This window comes from Elgaria multicarinata, chromosome 8, assembly GCF_023053635.1.
Source record: "Elgaria multicarinata webbii isolate HBS135686 ecotype San Diego chromosome 8, rElgMul1.1.pri, whole genome shotgun sequence".
NCBI lineage: Eukaryota > Metazoa > Chordata > Lepidosauria > Squamata > Anguidae > Elgaria > Elgaria multicarinata.
This window is the reverse complement of record NC_086178.1, coordinates 54,840,917-54,858,530: the sequence shown is the minus strand read 5'-3', so window position 1 is coordinate 54,858,530 and position 17,614 is coordinate 54,840,917. Positions and strand designations below refer to the sequence as shown.

At 44.7% G+C, this 17,614-nt stretch overlaps 1 protein-coding gene across 3 annotated transcripts in view; it reads left to right on the top strand.

Moving 5' to 3' along the window:
• Window positions 1–14,210, top strand: part of ALDH18A1 (aldehyde dehydrogenase 18 family member A1) — a 30,980-nt gene extending 16,770 nt beyond the window's left edge. For 2 of the 3 annotated variants that reach the window (XM_063132457.1, XM_063132458.1), the window contains exons 5-18: window positions 477–581; window positions 2,519–2,677; window positions 3,027–3,117; window positions 3,834–3,958; window positions 4,294–4,438; window positions 4,990–5,063; window positions 5,521–5,620; window positions 6,654–6,874; window positions 7,989–8,126; window positions 9,191–9,386; window positions 9,568–9,689; window positions 10,774–10,960; window positions 12,009–12,104; window positions 13,211–14,210. In XM_063132457.1, coding sequence (XP_062988527.1) covers window positions 477–581; window positions 2,519–2,677; window positions 3,027–3,117; window positions 3,834–3,958; window positions 4,294–4,438; window positions 4,990–5,063; window positions 5,521–5,620; window positions 6,654–6,874; window positions 7,989–8,126; window positions 9,191–9,386; window positions 9,568–9,689; window positions 10,774–10,960; window positions 12,009–12,104; window positions 13,211–13,392 — 1,941 coding nt within the window. In that variant the 3' untranslated portion in view covers window positions 13,393–14,210. The remainder of the gene's footprint in view (window positions 1–476; window positions 582–2,518; window positions 2,678–3,026; window positions 3,118–3,833; window positions 3,959–4,293; window positions 4,439–4,989; window positions 5,064–5,520; window positions 5,621–6,653; window positions 6,875–7,988; window positions 8,127–9,190; window positions 9,387–9,567; window positions 9,690–10,773; window positions 10,961–12,008; window positions 12,105–13,210) is intronic. The other variant, XM_063132459.1, reaches the window with a different exon arrangement.
• The last annotated feature ends 3,404 nt before the right edge of the window (window positions 14,211–17,614 follow it).

The window sequence follows — 17,614 nt, the reverse complement described above, 5'->3', positions numbered from 1 at the left end:
GTTGCTGGGGAACATGGGTGGGAGGGTGCTGTTGCACCATGTCCTATGTTGTTGATCCCTGGTCGACAGCTGGTTAGCCACTGTGAGATCAGAGTGCTGGACTAGCTGGACTTCTTATGTAGCGGTGGCACTTTTTTATTAGTTGTCATCATGTTCGCCCTCCCCCAGTAGAATTCCCTCCAAGCTTAGCTGCAATCCTCACAACACCAAGGGAGAAAACGGATCTTCCCAGCAGCAACGTATTTTTCCTATTGTAATGCAACGTTTTTGGGGGTGGCGTGGTCTTGAATGGGCAGTAAGACCCATTTGCTTTACAAAAGATGAAAGCTGCTAGAACTGGTCTGTTGATGTGGATCAATGCAGCCGCCTGCATTTTTGGACTCTCCTTGGGGTGGTGGTGGTTAGGGGACTGTCTTGATCTACTGTTACACCGTGATGCCGCCAGGCCTGGCTCACCTGTTCTCTGATCCGTGCAGGCCATTCCTGTGCTGGAGGCTCGAGCCTGTGCTGCTGCTGGCCAGAGCGGGCTGATGGCTCTGTACGAGGCCATGTTCACACAGTACAGCATCTGCGCCGCCCAGGTAAGAGACTTTGCATGTGTTCTACAGTGGCTGTTCACCTGCTGGTGCCTCTCCCTTGACTCCTGACTAGAGATGTAAAGGCCCGGAAACCCAGAGAAATTGGGATATTTATTTATTTATTTATTTATTTATTTATTTATTACATTTTTATACCGCCCAATAGCCGAAGCTCTCTGGGCAGTTCACAAAAATTAAAACCACAATAAAACACCCAACAGGTTAAAATCACAATTACGAAATACAGTATAAAAAGCAGTATTTTACAGTATAAAATACAGTATAATACAGTATAAAATACAGTATAATACAGTATAAAATATAATACAGTATAAAATACAGTATACAGTATTTTACAGTATTTTACAGTATAAAAATACAGTATATTTCCCGTCCCTGTCCCCCGATGACCACTTTTGTTTTTTCCTGAAAAATTGAACAACTTTGGATTATGAAATATTTTCTTTTGGGATTTAAGACAAAGTATTTATATATCCTTACCCAACTTTTTCTCCCCCCAAAACAATTTCTAAAAACTGTGTAATAAGAAGACTTCTGGAGAAAGGCTAGAGATGTAAAATATCTGGAAATAATGAAGTAACAGGGGGAAGGGTTTTTTAAACACTCTCTGTAAGATTCCCGGCATCGTTATTTATTTCATTCCTTATTAAAATTATTGATCTAAAGTATATTTTACTGTTAGACATTTATGCTCAGTTTCCCAACATGTGGGTAGTGTCACTATTGTGCATTCTTGACAGTTTGGGTTTTGTTCTATAGAGTCCTATGTTTATGATGCTGTAGCAGTCATTTAATGTTATTCTAAACTAATCAGTCAATAATTACAAATTTACTAACTGAGTTTACTTTTAAAAGTTTTTAAACAAAATCATGATTTTATGAGCAAACTAAGTTATACATTAAAAAAAATAGCAACAAAAAGGCTGCTTTATGTTCCTAAAGCAGCCTTCCCAAACCTGGCGCCCTCTGGATGTTTGGACTACAATGCCTATCATACCTGACCTTTGGCCATGCTGCCTGAGGCTGATGGGAGCTGAACTCCAAAATATCTGGAGAGCAGCAGGTTGGGGAAGGCTGTCTTAAAGCAACAAAGTGACTTTAGCTACTGTATGTAAAGAGTACCAAAAAAAAGTATTGCTTATTTTTCAATTTTTCCTAAATTTGCAGTTTTTTCCAGAAAAAAAAAATGGAAGAAAAAGGCTTTTTTCTTCCATGGCCTCAGCATTTCTGGAAATTTTACATCTCTATTCTTTGTAAACCATCCAGAGAGCTTAAGCTATGAAGCTGTATATTATTATTATTATTATTATTATTATTATTATTATTATTATTATTATTTCTGACATCTGGAATAGTCTTTCATGCAACTTCCTAAGAGCTCCAGCTTCTTGGCAGCATTGTGGCTATGGCCCCGTTCAGACGACACATTAAACCATGGCTTTAACCATGGTGAATATGGCTTTTTGCTTTATTCACCATAGTTAAAGCCATGGTTTAAGGTGTCTTCTGAGCACAACCTGGCTTTCTGGCTTAACTACCGTGGTTAAAATCATGGTTTAAGGTGTCTTTTGAACGGGGCCTCCGTCTCACAATCCAGCCCCTGCCAGCCCCATATCTACATCTCCTTTTTCACTTTGCCCTACTTCATGCACACATTTTGCTCCGATCTGGTGCCTATCATAGTATTTCAAATTTAACAACAGGCGAATGCAAGTCCATTCCAGTCCATGGAATGGATTGAACATCGTGTCCCTCAATTTCCTTTGGTTTGACTCAACAGGGCTCATGTTTCCTTTCTGTAGAAATTTGGAAAATTTGGGAGCCTGTCTCAGTGTGTGACTTGAACTTTTAATGGTTCGGCTCCTGTCGAAAATGATAGTGGATAATTTTTGTCAGCGCAGTTCTTCTCTTCTTTCCAGATTTTGGTCACCAACTTGGATTTCCATGATGAGCAAAAGCGTCGCAACTTAAACGGGACGTTGCACGAACTGCTGCGAATGAACATCGTCCCCATCATCAACACCAACGACGCTGTGGTTCCTCCCCCAGAGCCAAACAGTGACCTGCAGGGGGTAAACGTGGGTAGTGCATTGCGGTGGGCGGGTGGTGCTTGATCACTCGTGGAACTGCTAGCATGCTAACTCTGGGCTGTTGGGCACACTCACGGCGTAATGCTAGGACATAGTGGTAGATGGACTACAATGGTGCTGGCATGCTTATCTTGCTGCATGTGGGTGCAATGCATTAGATGGGAATATTTTGTGTTGCTTGTGAGGCTGGCTTTTGGCTCGGTGTTGACAGTATGACTCCTCACTGTACAAATAGTGCACAGTGCAACTGGTGTGTCTTGCTTTTCTGGGAATTGTTTGGGCAAATAGTAAGTCTGCCTTGGCTACTATTGTTGTCTGACTTTTGTGTGTGTTCCAGGTAATTAGTGTGAAAGACAACGACAGTTTAGCAGCACGGCTGGCTGTAGAAATGAAGACCGACCTACTGATTGTTCTTTCGGATGTCGAAGGTACAAGAACCATTCTGCTATCTGGCTAAATTGGCAATAGCTGCAGAGTTCTGGCCCAAGAAGAAGCAATCCAGGGCATTGTGTGTGATGCTCCTTGCTCCTTGCACACATACTTGAAATGTATGTGTGTTGCAAACAGAGAGACAGGGTGTGCGTAACTGTCCAGGGGGGTCAAAAGGGAAGGATTTTGAGGAAGAGCTTCGGAATGGATGCAGGTCTTCGCAATGATTTGAAAAGGAAAGGGGAGCATGGGAGGCCTCGTGTTCTGCCTTTTGGTTTCAAATCCTGACCCCTGCTCTCCCATTGTGCGATAGCTTGTGGAATTGGTAATTGACTTGATATGTGATACTGGCAACGCAGTCGGTGGCCGTAACTCAGTGGTAGAGCACCTGCAAAAGGTCCCAGCTTTAATTTTGGGGGGTTGCTGTTGTTTAACAATAGCCAGCAAAAAAAGTGGGAAGCCTCCCCCCCTCCTCATTGTACTACTGAAATGAAGAAAGCGGGGTAATCAGGAATGGATTATGACTCAGATGGACTGACACATAGAGTTTTCTGTGTTCGATCCCTGTCATGCAAAGTTCCAGCTATCTCACTTCTCCTTTTTCTCCAACTATTAGAGCTTGAGAATTTATTTCCAAATTAGCTGTACAGTATTTTGGGGCCATAATGAAGTTGAAGCTGGAGATTTCTCACTCGTTTCCATCTTTTCATTTCAGGCCTCTTTGACAGCCCCCCGGGATCAGATGATGCGAAGCTCATTGACATATTTTATCCTGGAGACCAGCAGTCTGTAACGTTTGGAACCAAATCGCGGGTGGGAATGGGAGGCATGGAGGCCAAGGTGGGTCAACCTCCCCTCTGTTTTCCTGTGTTTTTAATGGGCGGGGGGGGGGGGGTAAAGAGGATGGTACTTGGGAAGAGGCTGAGACCTTTGTTGGTGCCTTTGTAATAATGCTGTTTCCTGGGGATAACAATACACTGTGCCTGCGTATGTCCCATGGAGGGAGACTAAAATTATAAGACGCTGACATTAAAAGTTGCATCTGTTCTTTATGACTCATAGTAAAGTTTTGATCCTTGCTGAGTTAACTCATGCCTGAAGTTATAGAAAGCATCATGATTTAGTTCGTTTGAAAATGTGCAGGTGGAAATGAAACCTTGCACTCTTCCTTGTAGGTGAAAGCTGCCCTGTGGGCTCTCCAAGGAGGCACCTCGGTAGTGATTGCCAATGGAACTCACCCCAAGATCTCTGGCCATGTCATCACAGACATTGTAGAAGGGAAAAAAGTTGGCACGTTTTTCTCAGAGGTGAAGCCAGCAGGTAGGTTGGTGTTTTGGGGGTGGGGGCGGGCTGTAGTTTGTGTGTTAGAGAACAGTGCTCAGCCAGGTTAGGGAATCTCCAGGAGGCTATAAGACAGCCTTCCTCAATCTGGCACCCTCCAGATGTGTTGGACTGCAATTCCCATCATTCCATTGGCCCTGCTGGCTGGGAGTTATGGAGTTACAATCCAACCCATCCGGAGGATTCCAGGTCGGGGAAGGTTGCTCTAGGCCATGCAACTCTCGGCTACTTTGGCCATAGAATAAAAGCCACAAAATAACTGTGGGAAATGAACGTGGTTTGTGGCCTTAAAGTCTGTAAGAGAAATGCTTTGTTTGATTTTAGCTGTTTTGAAGGAGAAAAATAAGGTTGCTTCTGGAATGTGTTCTCCCTCTCCCTGGACATACTTACGTGTGTGTGTGTGTTACACCGCATTCAAGAATGAGATGGGGAACAAGTAACTTTTCTAAATACACAATGTGCTAAGGGTGGAATTGATACAACGGTAGGTCTTACGTAACCTCCCTCCTTTCTGCTTTTCCCCCCCAAAGGCCCAACAGTGGAACAGCAGGCTGAAATGGCTCGAACAGGGGGCAGGAGTTTGGCAGCACTGCAGCCTGAACAGGTACCTGCCCAGTTAGCCACCTAATACACATTAGAGCCTTCAAATGCACTGAATGTGTTTATAGTAAATATACTAAAATGGCAATAGACCCCATACAGCGATTAAATCTTGTAGACGTTTTAGAGCTATGGGTATAGCAGAGAGAAAGGACACTTAGGAAATCTGTAAGAGTAGTTCTCAAAACTCTTTCAAAACTACTATTAAATAAAGTTTTCAGCGTTATGTAGTGTTTGTAGGACTGATGAGTGCGTTCTGATTGACTATTATGCAGTTTAGCGCATAATTATGAAGTACTTTCTTCATTCAAAATAATGATGAGCAATATCTGACACTAAGTATGCTACAATATAGACCACTGTGTCGAAGTCCCATTAATTCTTTCCTCTGATGTCAATATGGTTCCAAAATAGTGTGTTACATTTAAATGCCTGATGGTTTCTTGTGTGTCTTACTACAGAGAGCAGAGATCATCTATCATCTTGCTGACCTTCTGACAGATCAGCGAGAAGAGATTCTTCGGGCCAACAAAAAGGATTTGGAAGACGCTGAGAATAAGGGTAATGGGATATAGAATAAGGAAGAGCAAATACACTCATCAGCATGGGCACAATTTCCCATTAGGCCAAGGGATGATGCAGGATGTGGCTGCCATTTATCATTTTTGCTGACTGCAGAGATTGGGTGAAGAAATCCTAGAAACATTAAGAACTCTTTGGCCAAATCTCCCGGAAACACTAGAACTCTGGTTTATTGTTTCAGCCAAGCACCTTCCCATAAACCATCTGTCCCACTCAAAAGATCTAGATCCTAGAATGAGCCTGAAACCATTCAATCAAATTGTATGACTCCACAGAAAGGTCAAGGAATGTCCATAGGTCTTAGACCAATCCATTATTTTTCCTATGTGGGCTAATAAAAGTGTCACAACCAAGATCTGTAGGTCATGCTGGCCAAGGGGTCACTACATCTTCCAAACAGAAAAAAAAATCTCAGCTTACCCACACAGTTGTCCAATAGAACTAGGAATTGGAATAGGTTCTTGCTACAAAGCTGTAAATGCTTTTGTTAATCCAGGATAAAACCTAAAACTATGATGGACCAAGTTTGCCCATGGTTACAAACCTAGGGCAATTTTCTCTACATAAAGCCATTAACACGGTTGGTTAGATCAGCCAAAATGTAGAATGTAGAAAAGAATAGTATATGATAGTGCTCTGGTGATAATTTCTGAATATGTTCACTTGTATTAATAAGATCTCTATCCTCAGTGCTCAGATGGAAGCCCTTCAATTCTGTGCTTTGAGTTAATCATTCTAGCTTCATACATCATCATTTCTCACTTTTTATTAGAGGTCTGCTAGCTACCCAAATTAAGCAAGAAATGTCTTCCTATTCTGAGTGCATGTGTCTTACCTGTCCCCTGGTCGAGGGAGAGTCAGATGTTTTTTCCCCTTTAATTTGTTTTGACCTTTAGTGGCCATGATTTGAGCTGTCGGTTTGCCATAGCTTGGATCACTTGCATGGTGAGATTGGCAACTTGATATATGTACCAGTCCCTGACATGCTGGCTTCCCCTTCCTTCCATTTCAGGGAGGCTGGCCCTGCCTTTGCTGAAGAGACTCAGCCTGTCGACCTCCAAGCTGAATAGCTTGGCCATTGGGTTGCGTCAGATTGCAGCATCTTCACAGGACAGCGTTGGCCGTATCCTTAGAAGGACGCGAATAGCAAAGGACTTGGAGCTGGAGCAAGTGACTGTGCCCATTGGAGTCCTATTAGTGATTTTTGAATCCCGGCCTGACTGTCTCCCTCAGGTATGTTGCCAAGATGAATCATGGGAGGAACAACATTAATTTAACTTCTTATGGAATGGAAATAAATCTTCTCAAAGGCTTCCATCCTCTGTTCCCTTGGGGAGGAAAATAATCCACATTTAAGTGTTTGCAACACAATTCAGGTTGTTCATTATAGTTAGGAAGCTTGATACTTTGTATTTTATTTTCTATGTTCTGTCCTCCATTATGACTCCTTTAAAATGTTGTTTGGAGGGCCACGTTCTCAACCTTTGTGCCAAGAACACAATTTACTTCTCAAAGTTACCAGTTACTCTGCAGTTATCTTATTTAAGCCAGTGGGACTGGGTTACAAATAAGTGCTATATATTTATTTACAGAATTTATATATTGCTCTACATTCAGTAAGTTACCTGAGGGATGAACAATAAATAGCAAGCAAAAAGAACCAAAATGCAGAATTAAAATATTTAAAGTCAAATTATGCCAATAAAACCATGACTGCCCTTTCAGGAAAAGGTTATTTAAATAAAAATGTCTTCAGCAGGCACCGAAAACAAAGCACTATTGGTGCTGGCCTGACATCAACAAGCAGGGAGTTCCACAGAGAGGGAGCCAATATACTCAGGGCTCTACTCCAAGTGGACTCCAGACGGACCATAGGTCCATGCGGAACCACCAGGAGTGCCTCACCTGGTGACCTCACTGACCAGGCAAGCTGGGAAGGGAGAAAGCGCTCTCTCAAATACCCTGGTACCAAGTTCTTTGAGGCTTTATACCCCAATGACAAAGCTTTAAATTTAGCCCAGTAGCAAATAGGTAGCCAGTGCAGTTCCTTCAGCAAAGGTGTTACGTGCTGAAAATGGGCAGCTCTTGACTGCAGTCAAGCTGCAGCATCTGGACCAACCTGAATGGGCTGGTGAATAAGGTAAATGAAGATGGGGTGGTGAATAAGGTAAATAAAGATTCAAAATGAATGGCAGAAGGCGCCGTAAATTATATTTTTACAAAATCAGTACATATTAAGTCAAGGAGTTCAGAGCTCAGGGAAAATACGTTCTAACACATTGAAAGTTCTGCTGTACTTGTAAATGTCTTCCCTAATGCTTGTGTCTCCCTGCTCCCTTCCTGATAGGTATCTGCTTTGGCTATTGCCAGTGGAAATGGGTTGTTGCTTAAAGGAGGGAAAGAGGCATCTTACAGCAACCAAATCCTTCACCACCTGACTCAGGAAGCCCTTTCCATCCATGGCGTGAAGGATGCAGTGCAGCTGGTGAGTGCCTGGACCACAGAAGCTGGGGAGGGAAGAGTGCCTGTGGGAAAAAGCACCGGAAGAGAAGGGAGCCTCAAGCTGATGTGAGAACAAGATATATGTGGGGGGGGGGGGGAATTAAAACGCCCCATGTGCTCTGGCTTTTTAAAAAACAACAACACATGCTTGTTTGTTGGGGCTAAGAAATGGCTGAGAGAGAATCCATGGTAAAAAGAATTTCAACAATGTTCATTCTGTAACAAAATAGCACCCTAGGGAAATTTTGTTTCTCGCTGAAATGTCTTGGGCTGCTTAAATTTTACTTGGCACCCACTTTGAAGGTTGTCTTTCTTCTTTGTGCTGAGTAAACCTAGATCTTCAAGTACATGCAGTACGAGGCAGTTCTTCAGGAACAGGCAGTGATCCTGGAAATGTTCCTCATCTAAGACTTTTTTTTTCCAGATGAACATTTGCTCCTGTAGAGCCCCAAGTGCAGAACCGCTTTCAGCCCCAAGACAGAGTTCAGTTTCCAAGAAACTGTCAGGGGCCCTCATTCCAGTGATGGGCAGGAGCCGAAGGCAAGGGAACGGGGCCAAAAATACAAAAAATGCCAGCAGATTTTAGTTTAAAGCCTTCGCTGTCAGAAGCTAAGCTTCAGGAGAGGAATATCAAGCTTTTAAAATGGAAGAAATTGCACAAAGGCCAGGAAACTGTCAAATGATTGGTAGTTGGGGTAAGGGGATGGAGCCATGGGAAGGGGGGCGTGGCCCTCTGGGGAACCCCAGAAGGCCGGGTTCAGCCCCCTGGACTGAGGTTCCCTACCCCTGCTGTTGAAGCAAGTGTGTCCATGCCTATTTTGGTGAATATTATCTTGATTCCTTCACACTCCAAATGTTTAATCAGCTAGTTGTTATCGGTTGTACACACAACCTTAATAGTCCTGAAACTGGGCACTTCTATATGGTTGTGGATGCGTTCTATGTGTTGTCTCATATTGTGTTTGCTTTTTCCATCGATGCTTTTATTACGTGCCTGATTTGTTTTTAAGGGCAGGCTTTGTAACATAGCTGCCTTGGTCTTTACAGGTGAACACGAGGGAGGAGGTGGAAGACCTTTGCCGTTTAGACAAGCTGATAGATTTGATCATTCCCCGCGGCTCATCTCAGTTGGTCCGGGATATCCAGAAAGCTGCTAAAGGAATCCCAGTGATGGGGCACAGCGAGGGGATTTGTCATGTGTATGTGGACTTGGAGGCCAGCGTTGAGAAGGTCACCAGAATAGGTGAGAGAGATCTTTTATCTCGAGGTGCCGGGCTGAGTGATGGGCATGGAGGGGATGAACAGTTAACGTGGTCCTCATTCACCTGCTTATTTTAGATGCTTTACACTGAGCACCCCTGCTCAGTAACCTCCTTGTAACCTGAAGTTGTGTGTAACTCATTGTCTGTCTGTCCTTCATCTAGTGCGAGACTCAAAATGTGAATATCCTGCAGCCTGCAATGCACTGGAGACGTTGCTGATACACCGGGACTTGCTGAGAACCCCCGTGTTTGACCAGATCATTGACATGTTGCGAGTGGAACAGGCAAGTGAAGATGGCCGCCTGGCATGGGTTGAATGTGAGAGGTGGGCTGGCAGGAGTTTCTGGGCAGTGAAGTACTGACTGAATGGAGATGTTGCAGATGCAATCCTTGAGGAATTTCCAAATTGCAGTAAGGTATCGATTTCTTACACTGCAGTGTTACTTTGAGAATAGCATGTGGCCTTGACCTGAGGCCAGTTCTATTCGGAGGCAACTTCTCAAGCAGTGCATCCTTGTCTTGGGGTTCTGCGAGGCTCCTGTACTTCTACCTAGACTGCTGAGCCATTGAAGACAAGCATTTGGGAAGATTCCCGTTGAGGCCACCTGAGGCCAAGCTTCCTGGTGGTGGGATGGAATCGTCTGCTTGTTACTCTTCTGCAATAGGAATGAGCAGAACCTAAGGGCAGTGAACTGTTACCTGCTCTAATCAGTATTCTTGAAGGAGAGGTTGAGGCTGGATGGTGAAGGCATCTTCTTCGCTAGCTCAGAGCCTTACAGCTTTGAGTGATAGGATTGAAGGAACCTGAGCTAAGTAGTGGAGGCAGTATGCCTCTGTGTACCAACTGTTGGGGAACATGGGCAGGATGCTGCTGTTGCATTCATGTCCTGCTCGTTGGTTCCCCAGAGGTAGCTGGCTGGCCACTGTATAAACAGAACGCTGGTTCAGATAGGCCTCTGGTCTGATTTTGCATGGCTCTCCTTACGTTCCTATGAGCTATCCAGCAGCCCCAGCTGATAAAATGGGCTGGAACGGTCCAATAGACTACTGTGAACAAAGTGCTAGGAAAGCTGGTTGAACACATTTGTCCCAACAGTGAAAGGGAGGCAGCTCCTTTTCTACCAAAGCACATAGGAAGGGACACCAGAAGCTGCCTCCTCCGGCGCCTTCTTGTCTATACCGAGTGGCAGTGGCTCTCTGGGGTTTCAGGCAGGGGGTCGTTCCCAACCCTACCTGGAGATGTTGGGGATTGAACCCGGGGCCGCCGGCCTGCAAAGCAGGTGCTCTACCGCTGAGCTGCGGCCTGCCTTTCTGTAAAGGAGAGGCTGGAAAGAGGGATGTGTTGCCAAGGGTTTTGTCTCCCACCAGGTGAAGATTCATGCTGGCCCCAAATTTGCCTCCTACCTGACGTTCAGTCCCTCGGAGGTGAAGTCGCTTCGCACGGAATATGGGGACCTGGAGTGCTGCATTGAAGTAGTGGAGAGCGCGCAGGATGCCCTTGAACATATCCATAAATACGGGAGTTCCCACACAGATGTCATCATCACAGAGAATGGTCAGTGGCCAAACAACCGATTCGAGCACACTAATCTGCATGCACTCCCTTGGGGAGTGAGGGGGTTTCTGTTTTTGTATTAGAGGTTCCAAGCTGCAAAGGGCCTCTTCTAAAGTTACCTTTTAGGGTGCGGGACCCTCTGCAGTGTGGGTATGTCCCCTCCCTTTCTGTTCTAGTAATATCAGACAATTTGGACCATAGCGTCTTCCCACGCCAGTGTTCCCCTTCCCAGGTATTTGAGCAATGGTCATGTGGGAAGAAGCTTTTCTCGTACGAGCTGGATCTTCCGACATTGGCAGAGCGATGCATGTGGAGCGCACACTACAGCGATTTCCATGTCCTAAAAGCAACCTCAGAAAGAGGCCTTGATACCTTACATCTAAGACTGCTTGCTTTTGCTGAGCATTTAGCTCTCCCAAATGTACATCTCTCTTTCTCTCTCATATATTTATTAATATGTGTCTACGTAAGAGAGCGTCTTGTATATACCAATAGCAAACTCAGAGTGCAAATCCTTATGTAGCCAAACAGCACCACAGACACAAGAGAGCAAGTACCAACAGGCATGGGACAACTCTTGAGATTTGTAGCATTCCAAAAATCAAAAGAACCCCACCCCCCCACACACACCCCTCTCTTAGACTAAACCCCAAAGAAGCATTCCAGTGAGGACTGGCCATGCTCAGCGGCCACAGAATGTTGGCTGGCTGATGAGGGTGCAGGTGGAAAACCCAAGGGGAATGGAATGGAGTGTCCTGAAAGAAGTCATGGCTGACTGGACCCTGAATAGGCGCACCCCACACTGCAACATTTTGTCACAGGTCCCACTTACAGAGAGAGATGATTTTGAAAATCTTCTGTGGTAAAACGTTGATCCTGCTGTTCTCTGCAATGCAGACGCAAGGTAGCTTAACAACAAACTGAATAATAAAGGCCCTAACTAAACAGATGCCTGCGGAAACAGAATTGTCTTTAAGTGGCGGCATCTGGCCCCCATTCTACTGTAAAGCCAAGTGTGTGTTAAGAGTTTTCCTTTTGTCATCCTCAGAGAAAACAGCTGAGTTCTTTCTTCAGCACCTGGACAGTGCCTGTGTGTTCTGGAACGCCAGCAGCCGCTTCTCGGATGGCTACCGCTTTGGGCTGGGTAAGGGAGCATGCCAAGGTGCCCTGGGCTCATTCGAGGCCAAATGGCTAAGTCTGCCTGAGGCTGAAACTGTTTGGGTTCAGGCAGAGAGGGCCGGCCTTTCTTTTCGATACAGGCCCGCTCTTTTAAAAAGAATATTTAAGGAGATTTGCCTGGGGTCTCTTAAAAGGATTTAACGTGTTCTAGGATTAGGGAGGTCCAGGACACCCCAGAGAAGAGCACTGACTGGTTTGTGGATGACAGGTGGAGGCTAGTTTAAGGCAAGGGCCTTGACCAACGTAGGAGGTTGAGATTAGAGATGTAATAGTTTCTGTTTAAGACCAGAATTTGCCTCATTTGCACCCTGGAATGCAAACACAGTTTGCTGGCAAAGCTCGGACATTCCTGAGCTTGCAATGCTTGTTCGGAAGATACATACAGCAGAAAAAACGTGCACTTGAAAAATGCACATTTTCACACTTGAGTCAATGGGTGAAAAGAATGCAATTGGGTGTGCATCTTTCCTGTTACAACAGCGGTGGGGTGGGAAAAGCTTGTAATCAAGAATGGGAGTGAGGCAGACCAAGGTTCGGGGTGGAGCTTTGAGAACTTCTGATGAGCTTGAACTTGGCTGCTTCTCCCACCCCTCGTTAAGATCCCCAAATAAGGATGTGTTGCAGGCGAGAGGCGGTCAGTGACAGAAGAGCCATACCATCCAGTGCAGCAGCATATGGGGAAAGCAAGGTACTCCGGTGAGCAGGGCGTGGAGGCAGGCAGTTTAGCTCAGGGTGGCGAATTTAGCTCAGGGTGGCGAAACCTTGGGGAATATTAGGGTGAATTTTAACACGTGGAAGGACACGGTCCGGAAAACATGACTTCCACTATTAGGCTGGAGAATGTCTTTGCGCTCAGCTTCTCTCCCCCTTGTAGCAGTTTTAAAAGCTTTTACTGCTTTTAAATTATATATTGTTTTAACTTGGTTCATGGTTTAATTTGTTTTTAACTGTGCATATTTATTGTTTTGTACTGTATGTTTTTATCTGTACGCTGCCCTGAGATCTTAATGATAGAGGGCGGGATACAAATATTTTAAATAAATAAATAATTCTTCCATCCCACCCATGCAGGGGCTGAGGTGGGCATCAGCACCTCGCGGATCCATGCCCGTGGGCCTGTGGGCATTGAGGGCCTGTTGACTACAAAGTGGTTGCTAAGAGGGGAGAATCACATTGTTTCTGACTTCTCGGAGCAAGGGAGTATGAAGTACCTTCACGAAAACCTTCCCATCCCTCAGAGGAACACCAACTGAGCACCCCTGGGTGGAGCGTGTGATTTTATGGAGGCTGTTGCAATTTCGGAACCTCGTCTGGAAAAGGAGACGGACCTTCACCTTGAGGTGTGCAGTGTTCTTGGCACTCTGGTCTCTCCGGATACTCAGGTGTGCAGTTATAGGGGGGGACTTGCAGGCCACGTTTTGTGCCTGGGTTCTTTCTCCTGCTCAAACTGCATTACTTAGATGACAGGTGCAGATATTCAAGGCACTCTCACTCTAGTAAGGATCCCCTTGTTCTTGGATCACAGGAAAGAGAACTCTGATCTTCCACCACGTCACTCCAAATGGTGGGGAGCTTTGGGGTTGGTAGTGGGCCTATTTATTGATCTGGATGCCTCCTTTTTTTTGCATTCCAAAAATGTCTAGCTTTTTGTCCCCCTGACATTTTTCTTGCTTTGAGAAAACGTTGGGTAGCAATTCTTGCTCTTTCTGCTTCCCTTGGAGATTTGATATCTGAAGAGGTTGTTAGAAAAGTGCTCCATGTCTTATTTAAAATGTTGAATCACCTTAATAAATATTCCAGGTGCGTACATAATGAATGGTCGTTTATCCAAGCAGTGCTTTTCTTGCTCAGTTTCTTTTCATTGCTGGCTGGCTGTTGTGGGGTGCAGACAGAGAAGAAACAGGAAATCGCAGTTGTATAAGTACGAGGGTTTTCACAATAACCCTTTTCTGAATATTTGTACCAGATATTTTTGTTCATGCATTTTATATGGAATTTTATTTCCTTTGAGAGATTGAAAATATTTTTCAAATTTTATGTTGTTTTCAAATAAAACTCCCTTGCAATATTACTCTGGATTCAACAGTTTTGTTCACGATGATGACACCACTTGTTTGCCCAGTCACAAGTACTTCCCATATACATAATGATGGGGCCTGCATTCTATAGCTGTGCTTGGCTTTCGACTGAACTGGTGATGCAGTTCAGTTGTTGTTACTTATGCAGCAGTTTTAGTGTGCTGAGTGATTTCTGGTCCTCCTCAGTCCTTGAGATGAATGAGACGGACCTCCACGGAAATCTTCCCATCCCTCAGAGAAACATCAACTGATGTTTATTTATTTGCCCAACCTATTGATTCTCTTTGTGTCTGGCAGGTGGAAGGTGTGCATGATCCTTCCACTGTTTCCTTGCTGCCTCTCTCTCCCCTCCTCTCTCTCTCTCTCTCTCTCTCACACACACACACAGATATCACATGTCTTAAGGGTTTCTTTCTTGTGAAAAGCTATCTGCACATAAAGTCTATCAGGATATTTTAACTCAAATCTCTTACTGCCAGTACCAAAGCCTTAGGGGAAGCATTTCAACCTTTTAGAGTGGGTGGGATGGACCTGCTCAAAAGCTTGGAAGCAGCCAAATGATTGGTGGTTGGTGAAACTGGGTGGGGCCAGGGGAAGGGTGTGTGGCCATCTGCAGAACCCGAGAGGGCTTGATTGGCACCACAGGAGGGCCACATTGGGCCTCAGGCCTGAGGTTCTGCACCCCTGATGTAGGCAGTCTTACACACACACCCTGTTTTCGAATGGGAAGAATTGCACATTGGGTCCTCTGTGCACACAGCTGTGACCACACGTACAAAGCACTCCTCCATAATGGCACTCCCCAGGACTGGCGTCCACTCTTCTGTGACTCTCAGGCAAAATCAGTTTTATTTGTCCAGGCTTCACGATTGTATTGCTTTTATTTGCTTTCTAGCATTGTTTCTTTGACTGCTGTTGTATTCTTTGGCTTTTAAATTTGTTTTATGCTTTACGTTTTGGTTATCTTAGTTAATGTTTTATATGTTTTTGTGAATCCTGTGGGTCACCTTGGAAATAGTTTTGTTGATTAAGTGGGGTAAAAACACATTAAATTGAATGGAAAATCCCTCACATTATCATGTATTAACATGTGCATAGTGGAGGGAGGTATGTGTTCTTTTTACCACCGACTAGCAGGGCAGGTGTGTGAATTAGTCCCTAACACCAGAGACAGAAAAGGTCATTGCATACTGCTTTCCTGCCCTTCAACACACGCGCACACACACACGTGCTCTCACACTACTTCCCCTGGGGTGATAAATGCTTAATTCTAAAATTGCTGTGTCAGCATGCATCTTAGAAATGTCTGGCTTGTACAGGTACAGCACTCTGCAGAATGGGGCCATACTGTTATGTAATTTTTCCACCGTTGCTGAGAATTTGTCTCATTAGCCTGAGCTTGTCCCATTTATCAATGTCACCTGGACAATTAGGGCCATAGTCACTCTTGCTCAAGATTCCCACGTTTGTCAAACGGATACAGTCTAAACTGCTCATGAAGAACCTAATATTGTCTGCAGAGAAGCAATTCTCACACAACACTAGCAATAAACCAGATTTTTCCCCCTAGAGATCTAACGACCTTCCCAAAGACCCTGGGGGGTGGGGTAAAGAAAAAATATATGATTTATCAATTAGAGGTGTTGATTTCCATATTTCCAAAACGTCCAAGTTCTTATAACAGACACATTCCTTGCCTTTCATGCAGCAGCAGGATAAAACAAGGGTAAGCATCTATATTACTGCTGAGCAGCTGTTGTCTTGGTGGCCCCTTTGCTATTTCCCCCCACACATCAGATGGGTTTTTGTGTTTGAACGCTCCATTAAATGTTCCAGCACATAGCTGATGCCAGACTCTGAAAGTCTGAGAAGCGAGACGGCTTCCTGTCATTGCTGGCTGAGGCCGAGTTGGACTGGACTGTGCATACATCAAAGCTGAAGGCCTCTGTGTTGTTTGCTGTTACATAGGACGACTGCTAACATGTCTCTACATGTACTCTTTGGGTGGAATTGTAGCCAAGATAGAAAAACAAAAAAGATGCTCTGGCTTGATCCTGGACATTGGGGAGGAGAAAGAGGTGGACTCCTAAATGATTAGGACTTCATTGTTTTAAAATAGCACATTGTCTGGAAGGCTTTTCAGTGAAACAGACAGCCCGAGAAGGTGATTCACGTTCTACAGCCTGCAAATTTCAATAGTCTTTTTCTATCTTCAGCATAAATAAAAGCAAGTGGTTGTATGTCCTTGATAGACTCGAAAACTGTGCATCTGATTGTTATGAAGCTGTTAGGATTTGTTCTACCTCTATGCGGCATGGTTTTAGGCATAGTGAAACTTTCAACTGCCATCTTGAACCAAAAAGGCAGCAAATTAAAACATTATAAGATTTTGCTTCAATACCATTTAATAGATTTCAACCAAACCTTGTATCATGATTCAGCACTGCAGCAAGCAGATTTTAACTATACAACATTCATGTTTTCCATGTTTTAAAGATTTTTTTTTAAAAAAATGGCAAGCCCCAAATATTGCGGGGAGTTTAAAGTATGAAACAAAGAACAAGCACAGTTTGAAGTCAATGGAGATTCGTAGGCTGAGTTATAGGCCTGCCCCCTGTTCATATAGAGCAGCCTTCCCCAACCTGGTTGCTTCCAGGTGTGTTGGACTGCAACTCCCATCATCCCCAGTCCAAATGATCTGGAGGGCACCAGGACCATGAAGATTGAGGTAAGAGTCTTGCTTTCTGGCTATCAATCCATCCTGAGACATCTTGGCAAAGCCCCTTGGATTTGTTGGCATGTCACAACAAAGAACGACGCACCACCTATGGTTAATGCCAAAGTGAAGCATCTAAAGGGCCGCTACTCTTCTACCACATTCCATTTGCCATTCTCCACCGTATACGTTCTCCTTCTGCCCTACACAGCCCACATATGTAGGGCTTCTAAAAGTTAAACCACTTCATCCACCAAGCATCTTGACCTAATCATGCTACCTCATATCAAATTCAGGGAATCCAAGGCAGCAATGCTTAATCTTCTCAGGGCCAGCATCAAAGGTAGGCTGGTTGGGTACCAGCCAAGGGCCCACATCCTAGCATGAGTCCCCCTTCACTATTCCATACCTGTTCACCTGTCCTTGCTCTGGCCCAGACGATGGCGGTGGAGAGAAGGAGGAACGGTAGAGGCCGCTACCTACTTGTCTACGGGCTCTCTGCCTGTCAAGCAAGCAAGCGGTAGCAATGATGAGAGAGGATGAGGAGCAAGAGCAGCTGGTAAGACTGGCAGTGAAAAGGTAGACTTACTGAGCGAAGGCCTTACTCAAGGGGTGTCAAAAACTTGGCACAGGCACTGGATCTTCTAAACCTGCCTGAAATTAATAGAGTAGCCACATTCA